The 17,635-nt window shown below is 35.4% G+C and overlaps 1 protein-coding gene across 4 annotated transcripts; it reads right to left on the reverse strand.

Annotated features, from left to right (window-relative positions):
* Positions 1-220: 220 nt before the first annotated feature.
* Ucp4A (Uncoupling protein 4A) lies at positions 221-17,301 on the reverse strand. 4 transcript variants are annotated; one of them, XM_028302558.1, is made up of 7 exons: positions 16,976-17,301; positions 9,191-9,335; positions 7,848-7,924; positions 7,548-7,743; positions 6,971-7,147; positions 6,325-6,547; positions 221-1,183 (listed from the first exon to the last, which is right to left on the reverse strand). In XM_028302558.1, the coding sequence occupies exons 2-7, from the start codon at positions 9,291-9,293 to the stop codon at positions 1,009-1,011; spliced, it is 951 nt and encodes a 316-aa protein (XP_028158359.1). In that variant the 5' UTR covers positions 9,294-9,335; positions 16,976-17,301; the 3' UTR covers positions 221-1,008. The 4 variants fall into 4 exon arrangements, with proteins under 4 accessions (XP_028158359.1, XP_028158362.1, XP_028158361.1 ...); XM_028302561.1 differs by having other exon boundaries at positions 16,980-17,291; XM_028302560.1 differs by lacking the exon at positions 16,976-17,301 and adding an exon at positions 13,697-13,830.
* Positions 17,302-17,635: the final 334 nt, after the last annotated feature.

Below are 17,635 nucleotides of genomic sequence, written 5' to 3' on the forward strand. Positions count from 1 at the left end.
ATGTATAATATTTTTTACTAATAAATTTAATATTGTAATTTTGTGTTTCATTTCTATTGCATAACCGGAAAGACTGTTTTGTGAATAATAGCCATGTATTTGTTCAACATTATAAATAGTTTATTAGATTTAACAACATCACATTCAATATTTCAACTAATATACATGATAGTTTTAAGACAATATTTCCCTACATCTACGTTTAGTCTAGGTTTTGCTTGCTAAATCATTTTGTGAAATCATACATCTATTCTTAGAGGAACAATCACAGTATCGTTTGTCAATATTACACGACTAACACTCGTGAACAGGCAAGATGGTAACAACTTGAGACACTGCAATAAGTATTGTCAATCAATTCGGTATAGTATTGTATTAAAATGTGTATAACATGTAAGTGTTATGAGTAGCACCTTCTAAATGTGTAAATAACTCAATAAAATTTCGAGACTTTTGTTCGTTTTCAAAAATCTCACAAGATCTGACAACACTTGAGAATACACAAAAAATTCGTTGTCTGAATATGATAAATACATTAATTCATTTTCATTAATCATTAGAATAATATGTTCATACAATAATGTAAATGTATACCTAGTCTATGTAATTCTTTATTGCGTCAGTGTTATCAATGCCTGTGATTTAAATAAACATGTATCTATTTTACAGATTGATTTAACCAAATAAAAATAAAAAGTCACTAACGCTTATTTTACTATCACTTTTTCTTAACATAAAATCCTACTTCTCCACTCTTATTCTTTATAGCTACGCGTCGTTTCATTTGGTAATAAAAATAAACTTTATTTGTATTTAACAATTCCTATAACGTAGCTAAGAGCCCCTAGACTACAGACTTTTTATTAACCGATAGTCTGGTCGGCCTAAATTGTACGAGGAATCGGCCGATACCAAATCGGTGTAAGTAGTGCGCACTTTCATGCATTCTCACTGATTAACAACTCGACCAAACTATCGGTTAACAAAAAATCTACAATCTTGAATGTTTTAAAACGTATGGCCGCCTATTGCTAGCATGATGTTTTCGAATGCTATCCAGTTTATGAGAGCCCAGGGTCCCAGTCGCATCCACAGGGGGAGAAAACCTCTGTATAGAGACATGATCCCTTCGTTCTTCACTGATTGTTGTAGGCAGTCGATCATGCCTCGGTAAAGCTTGCCTCTGGAAAAGATAAAAAAACATCGTTAATTTCACGGCATTTTTCTCAAATAAAACGACCAGATTTTAATTGTAAAGTTGTAATATTGAATCAGTGCAGTGTTAAAATTCAGTTTTATAATTTTGTTTTAGAAAGTCCGCTTCCAACGTCACGCCCCTTTTCTCTACCACACTACATCCGTTCCGAAATAAATATTTGCATATTCATTGTTATGTATTTCAAACGAATCTATTCCCACTTTCTGGACCCTATCAGTTTGGAATCAAAATGTTGATTTTTATGTTCATGGGATAAGGTCGAAAGTGGGATACCTATAAAGTTAAATCCATCTAACATACGCACCCAACCCTACGCTTTGCCTTTCGAAAGCAAAAGGAGTCGACGCGAGCCTGCGCGCGGTTCGACTTTGACCCCGTTGTCGTGACCTCGACCACACAGCTGTTCTGCCCCAGACCTCACCGAAACACGCGGTAGATCGATTTTCGACTATTATCTATCGCAGCCTTGGATTGCACGCATTACGCATTGAGTGCAGGTTGCAAGGTGATAAGTTAATTTGAAACTTATTGCAATAAATACACAGTTTACTTTCAAACTACCGCACTATGGATCGAAATTGAGATTTATGGACATAGCGATTTTTTTCACAATTTCTATTTGAAATAATTACCTATTGATAGGTTACGTTATTTTGATGAATAAATGCTGCGCAAGTTTTTCTCTAAAACCAATAGATTGGCTGGAAAAAAATATTTTCCATTTTCGTTGTATGGAATGAAACATAAAGTGGTCGATTTCTACTAAGCCTTGACAGATCTTGCTTTGAAACTACTTGAGCCTTGTTATATGGCTTGTTGACTATAATCCTACACTATCAGCGCGCGCCCAAAGTTGCCCGTTCACAAGTTATGAGGTTCTGAAAAATTAAAAAAAGTAAGTGAAAGTGACTTTTTTTGGAATATCTTTAAATATATAACGAAAATATAAAGATTCTATACGTTAATAATGTAAATTAACCTTAAATTACTGATGAAAACACATTTCAATAAAATTAATAGTAATAAAACAAGCGATTTTTTTTCACAATTACTGTTTAAAAAAAAACCTATCGATAGGGTATGTTATTCTGATGAATAAATATCATTAAACGTTTTTCTCTAAAACCAATAGTTTGGCTGGAAAAAAATATTTTCCATTTTCGTTGTATGGAATGAAACATAAAGTGGTCGATTTCTACTAAGCCTTGACAGATCTTGCTTTAAAACTACTTGAGCCTTGTTCTATGGCTTGTTGACTGTAATCCTACACTATCAGCGCGCGCCCAAAGTTGCCCGTTCACAAGTTATGAGGTTCTGAAAAATTTAAAAAAAGTATGGAAAAGTGACTTTTTTTGGAATATCTTTAAAGATTTAACGAAAATATAAAGATTCTATACGTTAGTAATGTAAATTAACCTTAAATTACTGATAAAAACACATTTTAATAAAATTAAAATTAATAAAATCAGCGATTTCTTTTTCACAATTTCTGTTTAAAAAAATACCTATCGATAGCGTATGTTATTCTGATGAATAAATATCATTAAACTTTTTTCTCTAAAACCTACACTATCAGCGCGCTCAAGTAGTCTCAAAGCAAAATCTGACAAGGCTTAGTCGAAATCGACCACTCTATGTTTCATTCCATACAACAAAAATGGAAAATATTTTTTTCCAGCCAAACTATTGGTTTTAGAGAAAAACGTTTAATGATATTTATTCATCAGAATAACATACCCTATCGATAGGTTTTTTTTTAAACAGTAATTGTGAAAAAAAATCGCTTGTTTTATTACTATTAATTTTATTGAAATGTGTTTTCATCAGTAATTTAAGGTTAATTTACATTATTAACGTATAGAATCTTTATATTTTCGTTATATATTTAAAGATATTCCAAAAAAAAGTCACTTTCACTTACTTTTTTTTAATTTTTCAGAACCTCATAACTTGTGAACGGGCAACTTTGGGCGCGCGCTGATAGTGTAGGATTATAGTCAACAAGCCATATAACAAGGCTCAAGTAGTTTCAAAGCAAGATCTGTCAAGGCTTAGTAGAAATCGACCACTTTATGTTTCATTCCATACAACGAAAATGGAAAATATTTTTTTCCAGCCAATCTATTGGTTTTAGAGAAAAACTTGCGCAGCATTTATTCATCAAAATAACGTAACCTATCAATAGGTAATTATTTCAAATAGAAATTGTGAAAAAAATCGCTATGTCCATAAATCTCAATTTCGATCCATAGTGTAGGTACCGTTAGATATTAAAATGGCTTATATCCAAACTTATTGACGGAAAACTGGTAATTAGGTACCTATCCAATTTCTGTAATTAATTGCACTAAGCAGGTAAACAATGCATTATCACAAAATAAGTGGTATTATTAATGCAAGCAACGCAGATGAAACTAATCAAGCAGTTAGAACAATTAAAAGGGTCACATTAATTCCCATTTTCTCTGATAAGAAAAGACTGACGTCACGGACAGATAAGTAGAAATCGGTCCACAAAATTAGATCGGCACGTGTATAAGCACGGTGTAAGTATAGGCGACCCTCCATCGTCTGTCCGGTGAAAGTGGACCGCGAAACTGAAAGTAGATTGTCAATATCCCTCAATATTCGGAGGGTTTCATGCAATTTGCAGTCGCAAAGCTTACAACATAATAAACAAATGGTTTTAAAAATAAGTTAGCTACGTTAACAATTGCATTGTTAATAATGCTTTAATAATTATTGTTGACTTTGATCCCAGATTTCCCGTTGACTCATCCTTGTAGTTGGCTACAGCAATTTGCAGGTCAGTGCGACAGAGCATAAGTTCACATCACAAGTTCTCTAACTACGATGACTAATAAACCCAGGAATAGATTAGACTTGTTAATTAGTCATATAAACCTAATTTACGCTTTAACTTAGAAAGACTGCTTATTTTTTAATAAACCTAACTAATGCCCGTATACAGCGAATTAGTACGTTAAATTCTACTGCGATAAATAATTTATTTCGCAAACATTACCTTATGCAAATTGAGATTTATGGGATTTACAACTTTAGTAGCTTGGCGAGATAAAACAATGGGGGTGGGGGGAATACGAAATTAATGACATCAGCAACGTTTCAAACCGCCCAAAAATAAATCATAGCTGGTTCACATTAACTTGAATAAAAATCGATTATACTTAAACTGACTAAAATTTGATTTTGATTAAACCTTGCAATGCAGTAAAATGTTTACGATTGTTGTTTTTTACTAACAATAGGCACTGCTACAACAATGGAATGCGCTTTAAATGCATTAATTAGGTCAGCAAATTGACATTTATTATGTTAGGTGCACAGATATGGATTAGAGGTTAGGTGTATCCGAAGTGACGTCAGTAAGTTTAATTACCAAATTATAATTTTTATCAGAATTCACGCCTCTTCATTGGATCGAAAATAGTTATTTGCAATGTGCGCAAATAGTTATAGTCAAACAAATATGATTATTCCCATCTATTTCCTTCTAAATTTATCCTTAAAACAACGTAAATAAGTATCATTGTCCAGTCCACTGCTGGAGTAGTAAAAAACCAACTATCCATCTACTACTACCCGGGTCCGGTGGGCGTTCAAAAACGTCTTAAATTCGGAGTGCTGACATTGAAGTGTAAATGCGTTAACCCTTTACGGCGCAAGAACGTATTTTATTATTTTTATATCAAAAACAGGTCGTATGAGGTATATAGAAGATGGGAAAAATAGTTAAAAAAACACACTTGAAAAAAAAGTATTTATTTTTGAAAAAAACATGGTGTTGCAGAAGTGCATCATGGTGTAAAATCGTACCAAAAAGTAGGGGGTAAGAGAGGTTTATGTGTCAATGTTTACTACGCAGTTTAATCTTATAATGTACCATTACGCGGTCCATCAGGTCCTCCCATGTGATGATAATATTCTGCTACTATAAAAGGCCCCCTCTACAGTAATGTTTCTTTTGTGACTTGTCAACTCTACTTTACTACGGATGTGAGGTTCTTGCCAGCAATGCTGGATACCCGATTCACAATCTTATTAAGCTACCAAGGATATACCAACGCCATCATAATTTGAAACCTGTTCAACTGATGTTCCTCTAGGTTATCATTTTAGCTGCTTTCCTTCTGGGAGCTTACAGTTAAGAATGCGGTTTCACCTAACGTTTTCCAAAGCTAAAATCTCACGGCAGCTCTTGGATTTCATTAGCCAGGTCATAAGATCTTCTGAACCTTATCTGGTTTACACTAAGCTCTAAGTTTTCATTTTTCCATAGTGTATTTGCCTTTAGGGATAAGCGCGCTTCTTGATATGGTGGCAGAACTGGAACTAGGGGCAGGAACAGCTTGCAATGTATCACATGGCTGAGCTGTAGTGCTGCTATCAGCCTCAAAGTACGGCGGCAAGATGTTCTTGTCCTCTGGCTCCAGTACTTCTGGTTCCTCATCAGAGTTCTCTGTTCATTAGGTTCCAATGTGTATGATGGATCAGCTACATCATCGTTGTCTGAGAAATCTGAGCCATCATCACTATTTTCCCATTGGTCCAGAATATTCTCCAAGTCCTCAGTCGTCCAAGATTGGGTCCTGGTACCTGGATGTGGAAGCCTCGAAGTCATAATGGGTCTAGAAGAAAAGAGATAGATATTAGACACATAGTAAAAATGATAAATTTAAAGCGCAATGATGCATAACTGCATCATAAGAAAATTGTCCTCTAATTCTGTAAATACAATAAAAATCATTTCAAATATATCAAATTATTGAAAACCAATAACTTACCCTCACTCCACACCAATTTCAGATCAATATTTTCATTAACACCAGAAAAACAAAGAATCAAAATCACCACCGAACAAAACAAACCGGATTTTACAAGTTTCTCACTTTAGGTGATCACAAAAATAAAATAGCGCCATCTAGCACAAACAGAGTTAACTAACTCGTAAGGGTGCTTTGCTGCAGATATGCCGCACTACGTTATAAGGTATTTTTGTTACTGTTTGAAAGATTCTATGAGTTCAAGTGGTATGATGCAGAACTGCAATTGAGCGCCGTAAAGGGTTAAAAATATTTATTTACCTTCCATCCGGGCCCACAGGTTGGTTCATGAGTCTGGTCTTAAGTACGTCAGCCGGTGTGCCCATCACAGCTGCCACGAAGCCAGCCGTGAAGGCAGCTGCCGCGTGGACCAAAGCATTGTCAGCCATGCCAACTTCTCGGATGAGGAACTGCTTGGTGTAATCGTAAGCGGCCAAGTCGCCCATGTTGACTAGCGCCGCTCGCTGCACGTTTGGTATCGCTCCTGGAAAGTGAGTTTTTTATTTTATTATTTGAGTAAATAAATCGGCCAGTAGTTTGTTATTGGTTTAATACAAGGAATATAAGAAACAAAAATAAATTAGACAGCGTCATTTATGCGAGACTAGAAGCTAAAGCTGAACATGAGATTCTTCAAAAAGCATCTGCAATTTTAGAGATTTTCTAAAAGTCCTTCAACAAAAATTTTTATGTGCCAGATATACAGTGTTGACTGTCTCTAATGGATTAATCACGAACGCCAGGTTTTATACGCAATGCTATTGGTTACGCAGTCACATGATTGTGGTTAGAACCATGTAAAATTTACGTGATTTTGGGCGCTAAAATACATAGGAAATTGTGTTTAGCAAATTCCACTGAAGAAGCCGGTACTCTGTAATAATAACGACTTTTAATAACTACCCACCTCTCCAAAAGCCCTTGATCCCGCTCTCCCTATAAAGCACAGCGTACGCCTGCCGACAGTTCTGGAACCTCGGAGCGAATCCTTGCACCACCCTGCGACCTTCACTCTGCATCTGGACCTTGACCAGATCGGTGGGAGACGCGATCAGCTGCGCGAGAGACCCGGCCGCTAACCCACCTGTGGGACTTCGGAATTCGTTACGTTGTTGTTTTATGCTGGACACGAAACAGGTTAGCATTTAAGGCCAGTTTCACCGGTTCCTGACTGAATACTTAAGAATTAAAAAAAAATTACAACTGTAAGTTGCGTTCGAATTGCGGCTGATAACTTGTGGACCAGTAAATTTTTTTAGAATGCGTTACCTATATTGTGTGTCGAGAACTCGAGATCTAGCTAGAACTGGTGAAACTGATCCTAGATATTTTGTAATTATGTAAGTACGTACTTCTCTCTTTAACTGCCAACCTGGCTAATTGTGTTTTATTGCTTTAATTATGAGAAATTACCGTTTCTACCTACTTATAAATATCGCCATGTCGCCTAAAATTACTAAAATTAAAAGACAAAAACAACTCACCAATAGACGCCGAAGCCAGTGAGCTCTTCCCCTGATCGTTCTTCATCATTTCCCTGAACTTTTCGTAGAAGATCAACCTACAGCCGGAGTAGATGGCATGTCTTTGGAACATAGGCATCAGCCCAGCCCATAGCTTCAGAACTCCTTCTTGCTTAGCGATGCCTACCGCGGTTTTGATCATGCCGATGTTCTCGACCTGTGAAAATAGGTAATCAACTAACATCCGTGTTGGCTCGAATGAAAAATCTTTAAGATGTCATTTAGCTTGATGCACAAACATATTTATTTTCTATACTTTACCTTGAATCCATCCTTTGTCGCCGCGACTTCAGTTTGTATTTGAATTCTTGTCTTCGTCAAGTCAAATGGATAGGTCGCTGAAAACAAAAGAATACATTTTGTACGGATGTGTCTATGCAATACCTATGAAACTAACGCATTTGTTTGTTCCCAGTTTAGTTAAGAACTACTTACTAACTAATATTTTCCAAGTGTGCCTTGGACTCGGCTCACTCACTAAGAAGCAGATTCGTCCCCTCTAGGGGTTATCGGGGTAATTAAAATTAATATGATTAATGAAACAAATATTTTGATGATATCATCAGCTTCACGCTGTCTGGTTACGATACCGATACACCGGAACAAACCGCTCAATAATAGCGAATTTTCAGACAGTCATTTACTTTAAAAGGTTTCGCTCGATTTTCTTTAAGTCTAGGTATCGTGGTAATGTTAAAAGGCCAATAGCTAAAACAATTTCCTATTTGCTCATTCTGAACAATAGGCAAGGAGCGTCAAATAATGTCGGTAATGGATTTTAGAAGCCAACAAAGCTCTGTCTGCCTGCATTCAATTCATTAAGTATTTAATGGAAGCCAAATTGGGTTAGGTCAAAGTGTCACACCATTTGGATTGTGATTTAGACTTGATAAAACGCTGCAATTCGGTACTCGCTTCATTTTTTGAAAAACGTGCATGTGTTCATAAGTTAGGCCATTATTCGTCATACTTTATTTTATTACCATTCATTTCGATTTCGGTAACTAATGCAACGAAATTTTGTCCCTCCATTTGAGACCGGAATCCATTAATGAGTTAAAGGAGTCAACAAAATGACCCGTCTATTTTTAGAAATTATACGGGAGGGTTGCAAGGGACCGACCTTCCTGTCTGTCCTGTCATGGGTAAAATCATGCGGGTATAGGGATAGCACTGTTGTGGTTGCCTATAGGTATAGACCGTCTATAATAGAATAGATGAACTTGCTGACTAAAGGACAGGATGGTAAAAACTATACCCCATTAAAGGATTTATATCTTCTTAGAAAGAAAAGCCCAAAATGATCAGCTCATGATTCTCACTTCTCTTCGGTGTACAACGTTCTGTTTAGTGCCTCCTACCTAGAGTTTAGGGTCGTAAAGATTCCCATTTGACCTTAATCGCTAGTCTTTCCTCTTGAGAGGTGAATATTATTTTAGTCGGGCGGGATAAAAATGTAATTTATGCGGATGTCGAAGATGCTGGCAGCTGGATGCATGCCACTTCCAACTGGGCAATTAATCATTGGGAGAGACCTATATTCAGCAGTGGAGTGGACGTCCTGTGGTTGAAATGATGATGATGATGATGAAGGCCGTGCTTACCGCTCTCAGCAGCCCAGGCGCCGAGCACCGCCACGCCATACCTGGTGGCAATGGAGTCGGTGACCACCGCCGCGGGGTGGTCGGCGTTACGCAGCACCGGCATTGTGTTCTGGTCACCTTGCTAGCTGGCTTGTACCCATAATATCTGTAAAAGAAGACATGGTATATTTTTATGAGTTTTTAGTGAGTGCCATCTCAAACTAAGGGCGCATTTTCATTGGTCATTAGATTTTTGAAACGCATGCCAAGGGACAGATTTTGCGTCTTTAATTCAGGAATGTGTTTACTCCATAAGCCTCCGTAGCTCGGTAGTTCGGCCTGTGGTTCAGCGGTCGCTCGGTAAGCGAAAGCTTACCTTTGACTTTTTTCAGATTTTTTTGATTTTTTTATGATTCACTGATTTAGCTTAAATCGATGTAAATGGTCGTAGGCTTCGCCTTCGAAGACGTTCTTGAAGCCACATGACCAATTCAGCATTAAATATTATATTTAGCAATGTTTGCTATGGGAAAATTATAGAAAATTGAGAAATTTAGTTACGCGATTTCATAGCATCACAAACTTAATAAAAGTTTTTATATGTTTCTAGAACTGCAAAGTTTACCTTGTGCCCTGTTAACCCTGACATTGAGTTGAACCTTAGATTGAACTATAGTCCTTGAGACGGTCTGCAATAACAGAGAGTATCTACCTGCCTACATTCAAGTTAATGAACCTTATCAATGTTAGATAAGATGGCAACTAACTACGAACTTTATGACGTTATCAAAAAGCGCAAATAATTTAGGCACGCACTATGGTGCGAAATACTGAAATGAATCGTGTAAATTTACACACGTGTGGGTTTATTTCTAGGATGACTCTACATAGAAACCTGCGAGTTAACTATAGTATGTCAAAATTAAAGTGAAGTTAAATGACTTGAATCTAATTAGGTAAGAGTTACCTACTCGTAGTAGAAGTAAGTAGTAATAGGTACTAAGTAGGTGCATCTGCATAGTAATGTTGTTATTTATTATCAAAATTCAAAACAGATGGGTAACCATTCTTCAAGATCGATTTCATTCAAGTCTGTGATAGAATAAGTACCTCTCACGTTAGTAATTAGGTTGCCCAATGGCCAATACCTACAACTGCTGCCAATCAGTCATAATAAAATATTGACTGCTGAATACTTATGTAATATTCTATGCTGAATAGGTAGATACTATAATTTATTTGAAACGGTTTACTGTGTCATTCGTGTGGTTGTGGATATCGATCGGTGTCAATACGTTCATGGGCAAGTTCATTGGATATGTAAGTGCCTACTATGTTACGTATTATTATCGAAAACGTAGCAAGAAGTAAGTTTATTACAAAGTAAAACGATTTTAAAGGCTCAGAGACATCTCTATGGAGTATGGTCTAGTAACGGGAGTTGGACTCGCTCTATCCGAAGGTCCGGGTTCAATTCCTTAGGTAGGTTGGAAATGACTTCATGTTTTTTCTTTTCTTTGTGTGGTAAGTGGTAAGCTGGAATTTCACCAACATGATAGTCCGAAAATTATTTATTTCAGGTTTTATCGCGAGCTTCAAACGTGTACCTTTAAGGAGGTCTCTGCAGTCTGACATGGTAAGCGATTCAGAACTGTTCGGTAACTATCGATCGTTCGACAATATTTACCGATTGGTTTTGTTGACTAATACCTAGTAGCCGGTTGGTGAACGCTGTTACAGTTCACGACTTCACGTGATAAAAGGATCCAAGTGAAGTTTCCGAAAAACCGAATAGCAGGTACCAAAACAACTGCTAACTAAAAATTAGTTGATTCCGCAGTTCGCCCCTACCATTAATTAGGAAATGATTCAACGTTTCAGGAACAAAATAATAAAAACTAAACATAAAAGTAAATTCATACCTGCAATAATAAACATGTAGGTATGACGTCTATCTATACCCTTGAATAACAATGTAGTTATTAGTATCATCAGTACAAGTCTCTAGCCTTGCCTGTTAGTTGGACAAATGTTGGACTATGGACCGACACAAAGTGCAAGCAAACAGATAAAAACAGCAGCTACAAACAAGTGCGCCGGAGCTTAAAAAACAACGTTATTTTCGTGTTATTTCACTAGGCTTTTGCGTGCACAGCAAATGTTTTTATTTTTGATTGGTACTAAAAGAATGTGACGCGCACATGCTAACAGAAAATAAGTCTTATCTTAATGACATTCAGTTTTTCATCGGTCAATACGAAATGGGATAGAGGTTAACTGGCAGAGAATGCCTTATGGCATTAAATTCGCTCTTTGTAACAATTTATAAGGCATTAAAGATTAAATAGATGAAGGGATGTTTAAACGCCTCATGGGCACTATTGAATCATGCGTATCAGAGTTTAATGCGATTAAACCCTGCCTGAGTGAAGCGATGCGTTCAAAACTAAAATCCAGTCCAGGGTATAGCGAGAGACTTAAGTGCACCCAAGTTGAACACACGTTAAACCCCGAGAGGAATATAATTATACCTAACCAGCTAGTTAATCAAATAGTTTGTGGATCCTACCTACACTCTACGTTACTCGTGCCTACGTACGTACCTCTACGCATGGACACAATCATGCTCTGCAAAATTAAAAGAATCTTTAAAGAAAATGTTTTTCCAAAATTTATAATTATTCACAGTTCATCAACCGTTTCATCATAATTTTACTCCATATTTTTCTTACAAAACTTCAATGCTACAAACAGAAAAATAAGATTTCATATCTCGGAGTTTGCCAAAAAGTCTATCTTTTGTAAGATGTTTGGCTCTTTTGGAATATAGCCAAGCATTGCAAACGAGAGGTGATTTTCTGCCACGTTAAGTAAGAGGAATAGAAGATTGTTAATTATTACTGTCTGTTAAAATATAATTTCACAGCGGTTTTAATCTCCTTCATTTGGCATGCGCGCATGCGTATGATCTGCGATCAATCCATGAGCTAAAACGAATATGGTAGCTAATCAATGATTTCTCATATTTCCATCCTTTATTTTATTCCTACACCACATGATTTTTTCATAGTCTAAATTCCGTGCACTCTGGATTTTCATCATGATTCTATTCACAGCATAAAATGAGAACAAGTTCGAAGTCCTAGCGTGACAAAGTTGAACAAAATGTAGAGCTGTGTTCCACTTTCTCAGCTTTTACGTAACTTGTCTGGAGACTGCCATGTATCCCGAATGTATTCATGATGTGCAGTGCAAAGTGCCAGCAAAGTAAAATAATTATTTTCTTTTGCTTAACATAATAATGTGCAAGCTCTATCGAATACGTAAAGAAACAATTCCTTGAAAGAGTGTTTGCTGTATTTATCTATTAAATAGAAGCTAAAAAATATTAAAAATAAAAAAATAAAAATTTAGTATAATCTTATTTTTAAATTAATCTAAAATACTAGTATGATATGAATTTAAATGCGCAACTTGATGCTGCGCAGTTTTTTGAAGAAATCCTAATCAAACAGAGATCAAAATGCTCAGTGGTCTTTAGATTATTTCAATAAACAAATAAAATATAATTTTTTTCGGCACCTCACCATCTTTGATTTATAAAAACTAGAGATTTATAGGTAGGTACTTGCTACAGACACTTTGGTTTCAGAGACAAGCAGCCGTAATTATTTGTTGGCAAAAAGTTTTTGGCGCGAATAAATTATAGCAGTTGCCTTATTAATTTCCATAAAAATGTTAGTATTTTATTTGCCTCGTGCACTTTATAGTATGACATTACGTGTCCAACAAGGGCAATTATTTAATTAAATGGGCTAATAAATTATTGATAAATCTTGTCAATATTCGTACCTTATCAACGAGGTTGCCGGTTCAGGTGGTGGCGCAGCGAGCACTGATAAACGGGACGTGTATTTACAAACGAGCAATATAAAACTTTAGCTCACTGGTTACGCAATAATAAGTAATTTACTACTGAAGAAGATCTTTATCTTTTAATTGGGAGCAAAGAGCAAAATTCTGAAGAGATTCTGTAGAGGTAGGGGACAAAGTACAATAGGTACCTAGGTAGTAACCTACTCGTACGTACTATACTAAAAGTTGATCAATAGGTAACCTACCAATATTTACGAAACTATTTCATTGTATTTAAATGCAGGTTACGAACGTAATTTGATTAACGATTAAAAATCGACGATTAAGAAGAAATTGAGGTTGAGTAATTATTTGAAAATTATTAAATAGAAGTAATTAAGTAAATACTTAATTTCTGATTTTCTGTACCTAGTCGTAGTTCTGAAAAGAGATTATCGTGGGTGTGAACCTTGCGGATCTACAGTAATTTGTTTCACTTAAACACAAAGTTTGAATTAAAGTTACTTAAAGTTCTATTTTTTTTTTACCGAATTATCCAAAAAGACGAGTGTGCTTCATTTTAACAAATACTTTGCCAAGAAACGTTTATAAAAAAAATATGGACACTTATTTTTATAAAAAAAAAATACTATGTATAAAAAAACGACTTACGCTAACACGGCTTCTATGAGTGAGCACACACGATCGTATTGAAAACTGAAATTATTATAACTGAGTATTAACAGAAACTGAAGGATGCGCCGCACTCGCGCGCACTTTATTCAGAACAATTTACGGTAATTGACTGAACGTGTCATAATTATTACCTATCTCATTTATAAATATCCAGGAAACGATGATAGTTGTAGGGATAGTGATCATATTCAATCTAATCTATTGATACTGCAATGATAATGTAAGTCAAATTGTAGAGATTATGTCAAGTCATATCTAATTATTTTAGGACATTAGTAATATCTTTACCTACCTAGGCAATATTATCAAACAAAGTGTATAGCTAATGTCCGTTTTCACCATCAATCCCAAATTTTTAAGTGACACTAACAGGAATTTTGTTTTCAAAGGGGTCACCTAAAATTTTGGGATTGATAGTGAAAACTGGCATAAGTCAAATAAATAATATTTAGGTACCGCTCAGATCTAAGAGAAAACCAACTTAAAACTTTTAACAAATAGGTAGAGATCGTTAAAACACGTCTTATTATACAAATCCTCTCAACAGCGGATCTTGTAATTTATCTTATCAGATTTACTTTAACATTTCAAATAAATTAACTGTCTTTTCGTTCAATTAGAAAATTTATTTCAATACGTAAAGTAATATTCATCCTGTATTTACCTGCATGTTAAATAAAGCCAAACCTATTAAAGCCTATCATTGGTTATTAAATTATTATTAGTAAGCAATACGTGAGTTGGTATCGCATTACCTTATCAGATCAACATTTAGGCAGGCAATCATGATTGCATTTTATTATTACAGATAGGTACCTACCTAAAACAGAAGTCATTCAATTATCGTCTCTCCCATAGTATTGCCCGACCGAAACTCACAGTAAGTTTTCATTGTATTAAACCTATGATTAATTACAACGTTACTTCTTTAACAATTCTTCACAAAGGTAATTTTTCCACTGAAATACATAAAGTTTCCTTCCAACCATACAACGTCAAAACCTGTAAACAACTTGTGTCACGAACAGTGACTGTGCTTTATTTGCTGTGTTTTTCTGACAATGTCCTTCTCCTTTTATATAAAAGTTACACGAAAAGAACACACTTCTCTAAAAAACTAGTGATCGTTTGATCACTAGTTTACGTGAAACGTGCGTGTTTACGCACGTTTTTTTAGCAAGAGCTTATAAAATTTGAAAGAGTCAAAATTGTTTCATGCATCATGTCAGAAACACATAGTGGTGTTATAATAAAGATACGGGTATACATTATATTATTGTGACGCCCTGCAAAGGCAGAGCAAAACATCAGAGAGTCACCTTCGTGAATAAATAAACAGCTCATTTTTTTAATGACGTAAAATAATGATTTGTAATAAAATACAAGTAGGAGTTGTAACACGTTATACACACGTTTTAAAAGTTCTTCGAAGATATTGCTATTGAAGTTAGCGGCGCGATAAGAACTACTTGTACCTATTTATCAAGAATTCTTATCAACCGCTTACCGTATCAAAAAGCAGTTCCTGCTTCAAGTAATGAGTTTACCTACCTAAGTGATCTTTAGACTGGACTGTGCCCGCGATTTCATTCATGCAATTAATCAGGTACACAGTTTTTTTTATTTGGACAGCTCGTCTCAAATAAAAAAAACTGTGTACCTGATTATAAAAACGATAAGCTGGGGGTGGGGGAGTTGTGGGCATACCTAAATGTATTTGATTATTCCTGATGCAGCGCCATCTCTATATACTAGTTTGAAGCTTTAAAATAGGTAATTTACAAAATAACTAAATTTCTAAATTCATACAGAATTCGAGATTAAATTTTCTCTATATAAGTTTATACTAAATTAAAAAGACCTTAATAAATTATTAAAGGGTATTAGGTATTTTTTTATTTTACACATTCAAACAAAAAAAATGTTGATTCTAAATTGGACCGGCCGCGGCTTATAAAAAAATGGGATAAGTCATAAATTTAATTTTTTTGCAAAAGGAATCTAAGATGGTATTGCATTGTTTACTAATTTATTGCAATTCAAAAACTATTACTTTATGGTGTCAGTAAAACGCACTTACTTCCATTGATTTCCCACTTTCTCGCGTATGGCACGACCTGGTTTGCCCCGTGTACGGAAGTATTGAACACTAATCAACCGGTCAATAGTAGGAAAACAGGGAATAATATTGACCAAACATTTCCGCTGAACCAATTGTTGGTTTGCCAGAAAAGTGTGTTATGAAGTTTGTCGGTTATATACCTATATGATGTTGCGGACGTTGCCGTTGTTGTTATTTCTTTATCAATGTGGAATTAGTTTAGTGGAACATCATAGCTAAGCATTTTGAATTTGTGTTTATGTATATGTTACGGTTAATGTGATAAATTGAAAATTATTAATAATAACCGGTTATTATGAATAATTACCGACAGTCGCGGTAAAAGTGATAAATTAATCACATTTAACAGTGATTATTTAATAATTCAACCTTAGTACTAACAAATTTCATAAAAGAGAACAACATTTTGTGTACATGCTCCTGTACAGCCAAACTTTTGAACGTTTTGATATCATATATAAATATAATTTGGCATAATAAGTTTGGAATGTTTTTTGCATAATATTACTTTTCCATGATGTCTATAACATAATGTTTTGATTTAAAGTGAAAAATAGGTTAAGGTGCGACGGGGGTGGCCCTTGGGCCACCCCTAAGCCGCCTATTTAGTTTTATACACACATAAATGACCTCATATTAATCACATTTACCAAATCATGCATGCATGCATTCATAATAACCGGCGATTATTCATAATTTTCACATTTATCACTTTGACCGTAACATAAATCCAAAAAACTATTAAAGGGCATTACTTGATACTCATGAAATTAGACTAAATTACCATAATAAAGTTCCATAGATTGTACAACTACACACAAAGTAGTTAAAGAATTTTAAAGATAAATCTTATAAATAATAATGTAGTTAGGAATATAATTATACGTATTTTACTTTTTTTTATCCACTACGAGGAAGCTCATGGCCTGTATCTCACCTGATGGTAAGTGATGATCAGGCCGAAGGTGGAAGTGAGCTTCACCCGGAACTATATTGTTTTGTAATAAACTATGTGAAGGATAAATTATGCTATAAATATCTGTAAAGTCATATTATGTAAGTAGACGTGATATTCTAATGAATTTAACGCTATAACAATAAAGACACTTAACAAAGATTTCGCCTTTCCATACCTACACAAATCGGAGCTGTTGCAGTTGCGTTTCTTTAGCTTATCAGTTGCTATCTGGGGCAAGTCACAATGTATTTTCTTTCATCACCTGATACGCACGATGTAAACATTGAACTTATTACATAAATGAGCGTATAATAACGATGTGAGTGGAATCGGAGAAGGAGGATGGAGATATAGGTGAATGGTAAGTGAGACTGAGAGGGAAATATTTGTGCTTGGCCCAAATTCGCGGTGGAGCAATCGCCCGCGGCGCGAAAGAGCGCGAGGAAAGAGCGGCCGGGCGAGTGGCGTCCGTCTCACATCGCTACCGAGTTGTGACTACTTAGTACTTGTGACCTATTCTATCCAGCACTGCTGCATCAGGGCTATTCTCAAATTATCCTAAAACCAGTTATCTCGCTTAAACTGATAATAAAACAAACGAAAAGCATGATGTCTCGTCTCATGATTGAGTGAATGTTAATTGAATAACCTAAATGGCAAGCTACGTTTTATATCCTACTAATATTATAAATGCGAAAGTTTGAATGTCTGGATGGATGTTTGTTACTCTTTCACGCAAAAACAACTGAACGGATTTTGATGAAACTTTACAGTATTATTGGTTATAACCTACATTAACATTATTATAGGCAACAGACGATCTGTGACAAACTAA

Source organism: Ostrinia furnacalis, unplaced genomic scaffold (genome assembly GCF_004193835.3).
Source record: "Ostrinia furnacalis isolate ACB-3 unplaced genomic scaffold, ASM419383v2 OfSCF1132, whole genome shotgun sequence".
NCBI classification, from domain to species: Eukaryota; Metazoa; Arthropoda; class Insecta; order Lepidoptera; family Crambidae; genus Ostrinia; species Ostrinia furnacalis.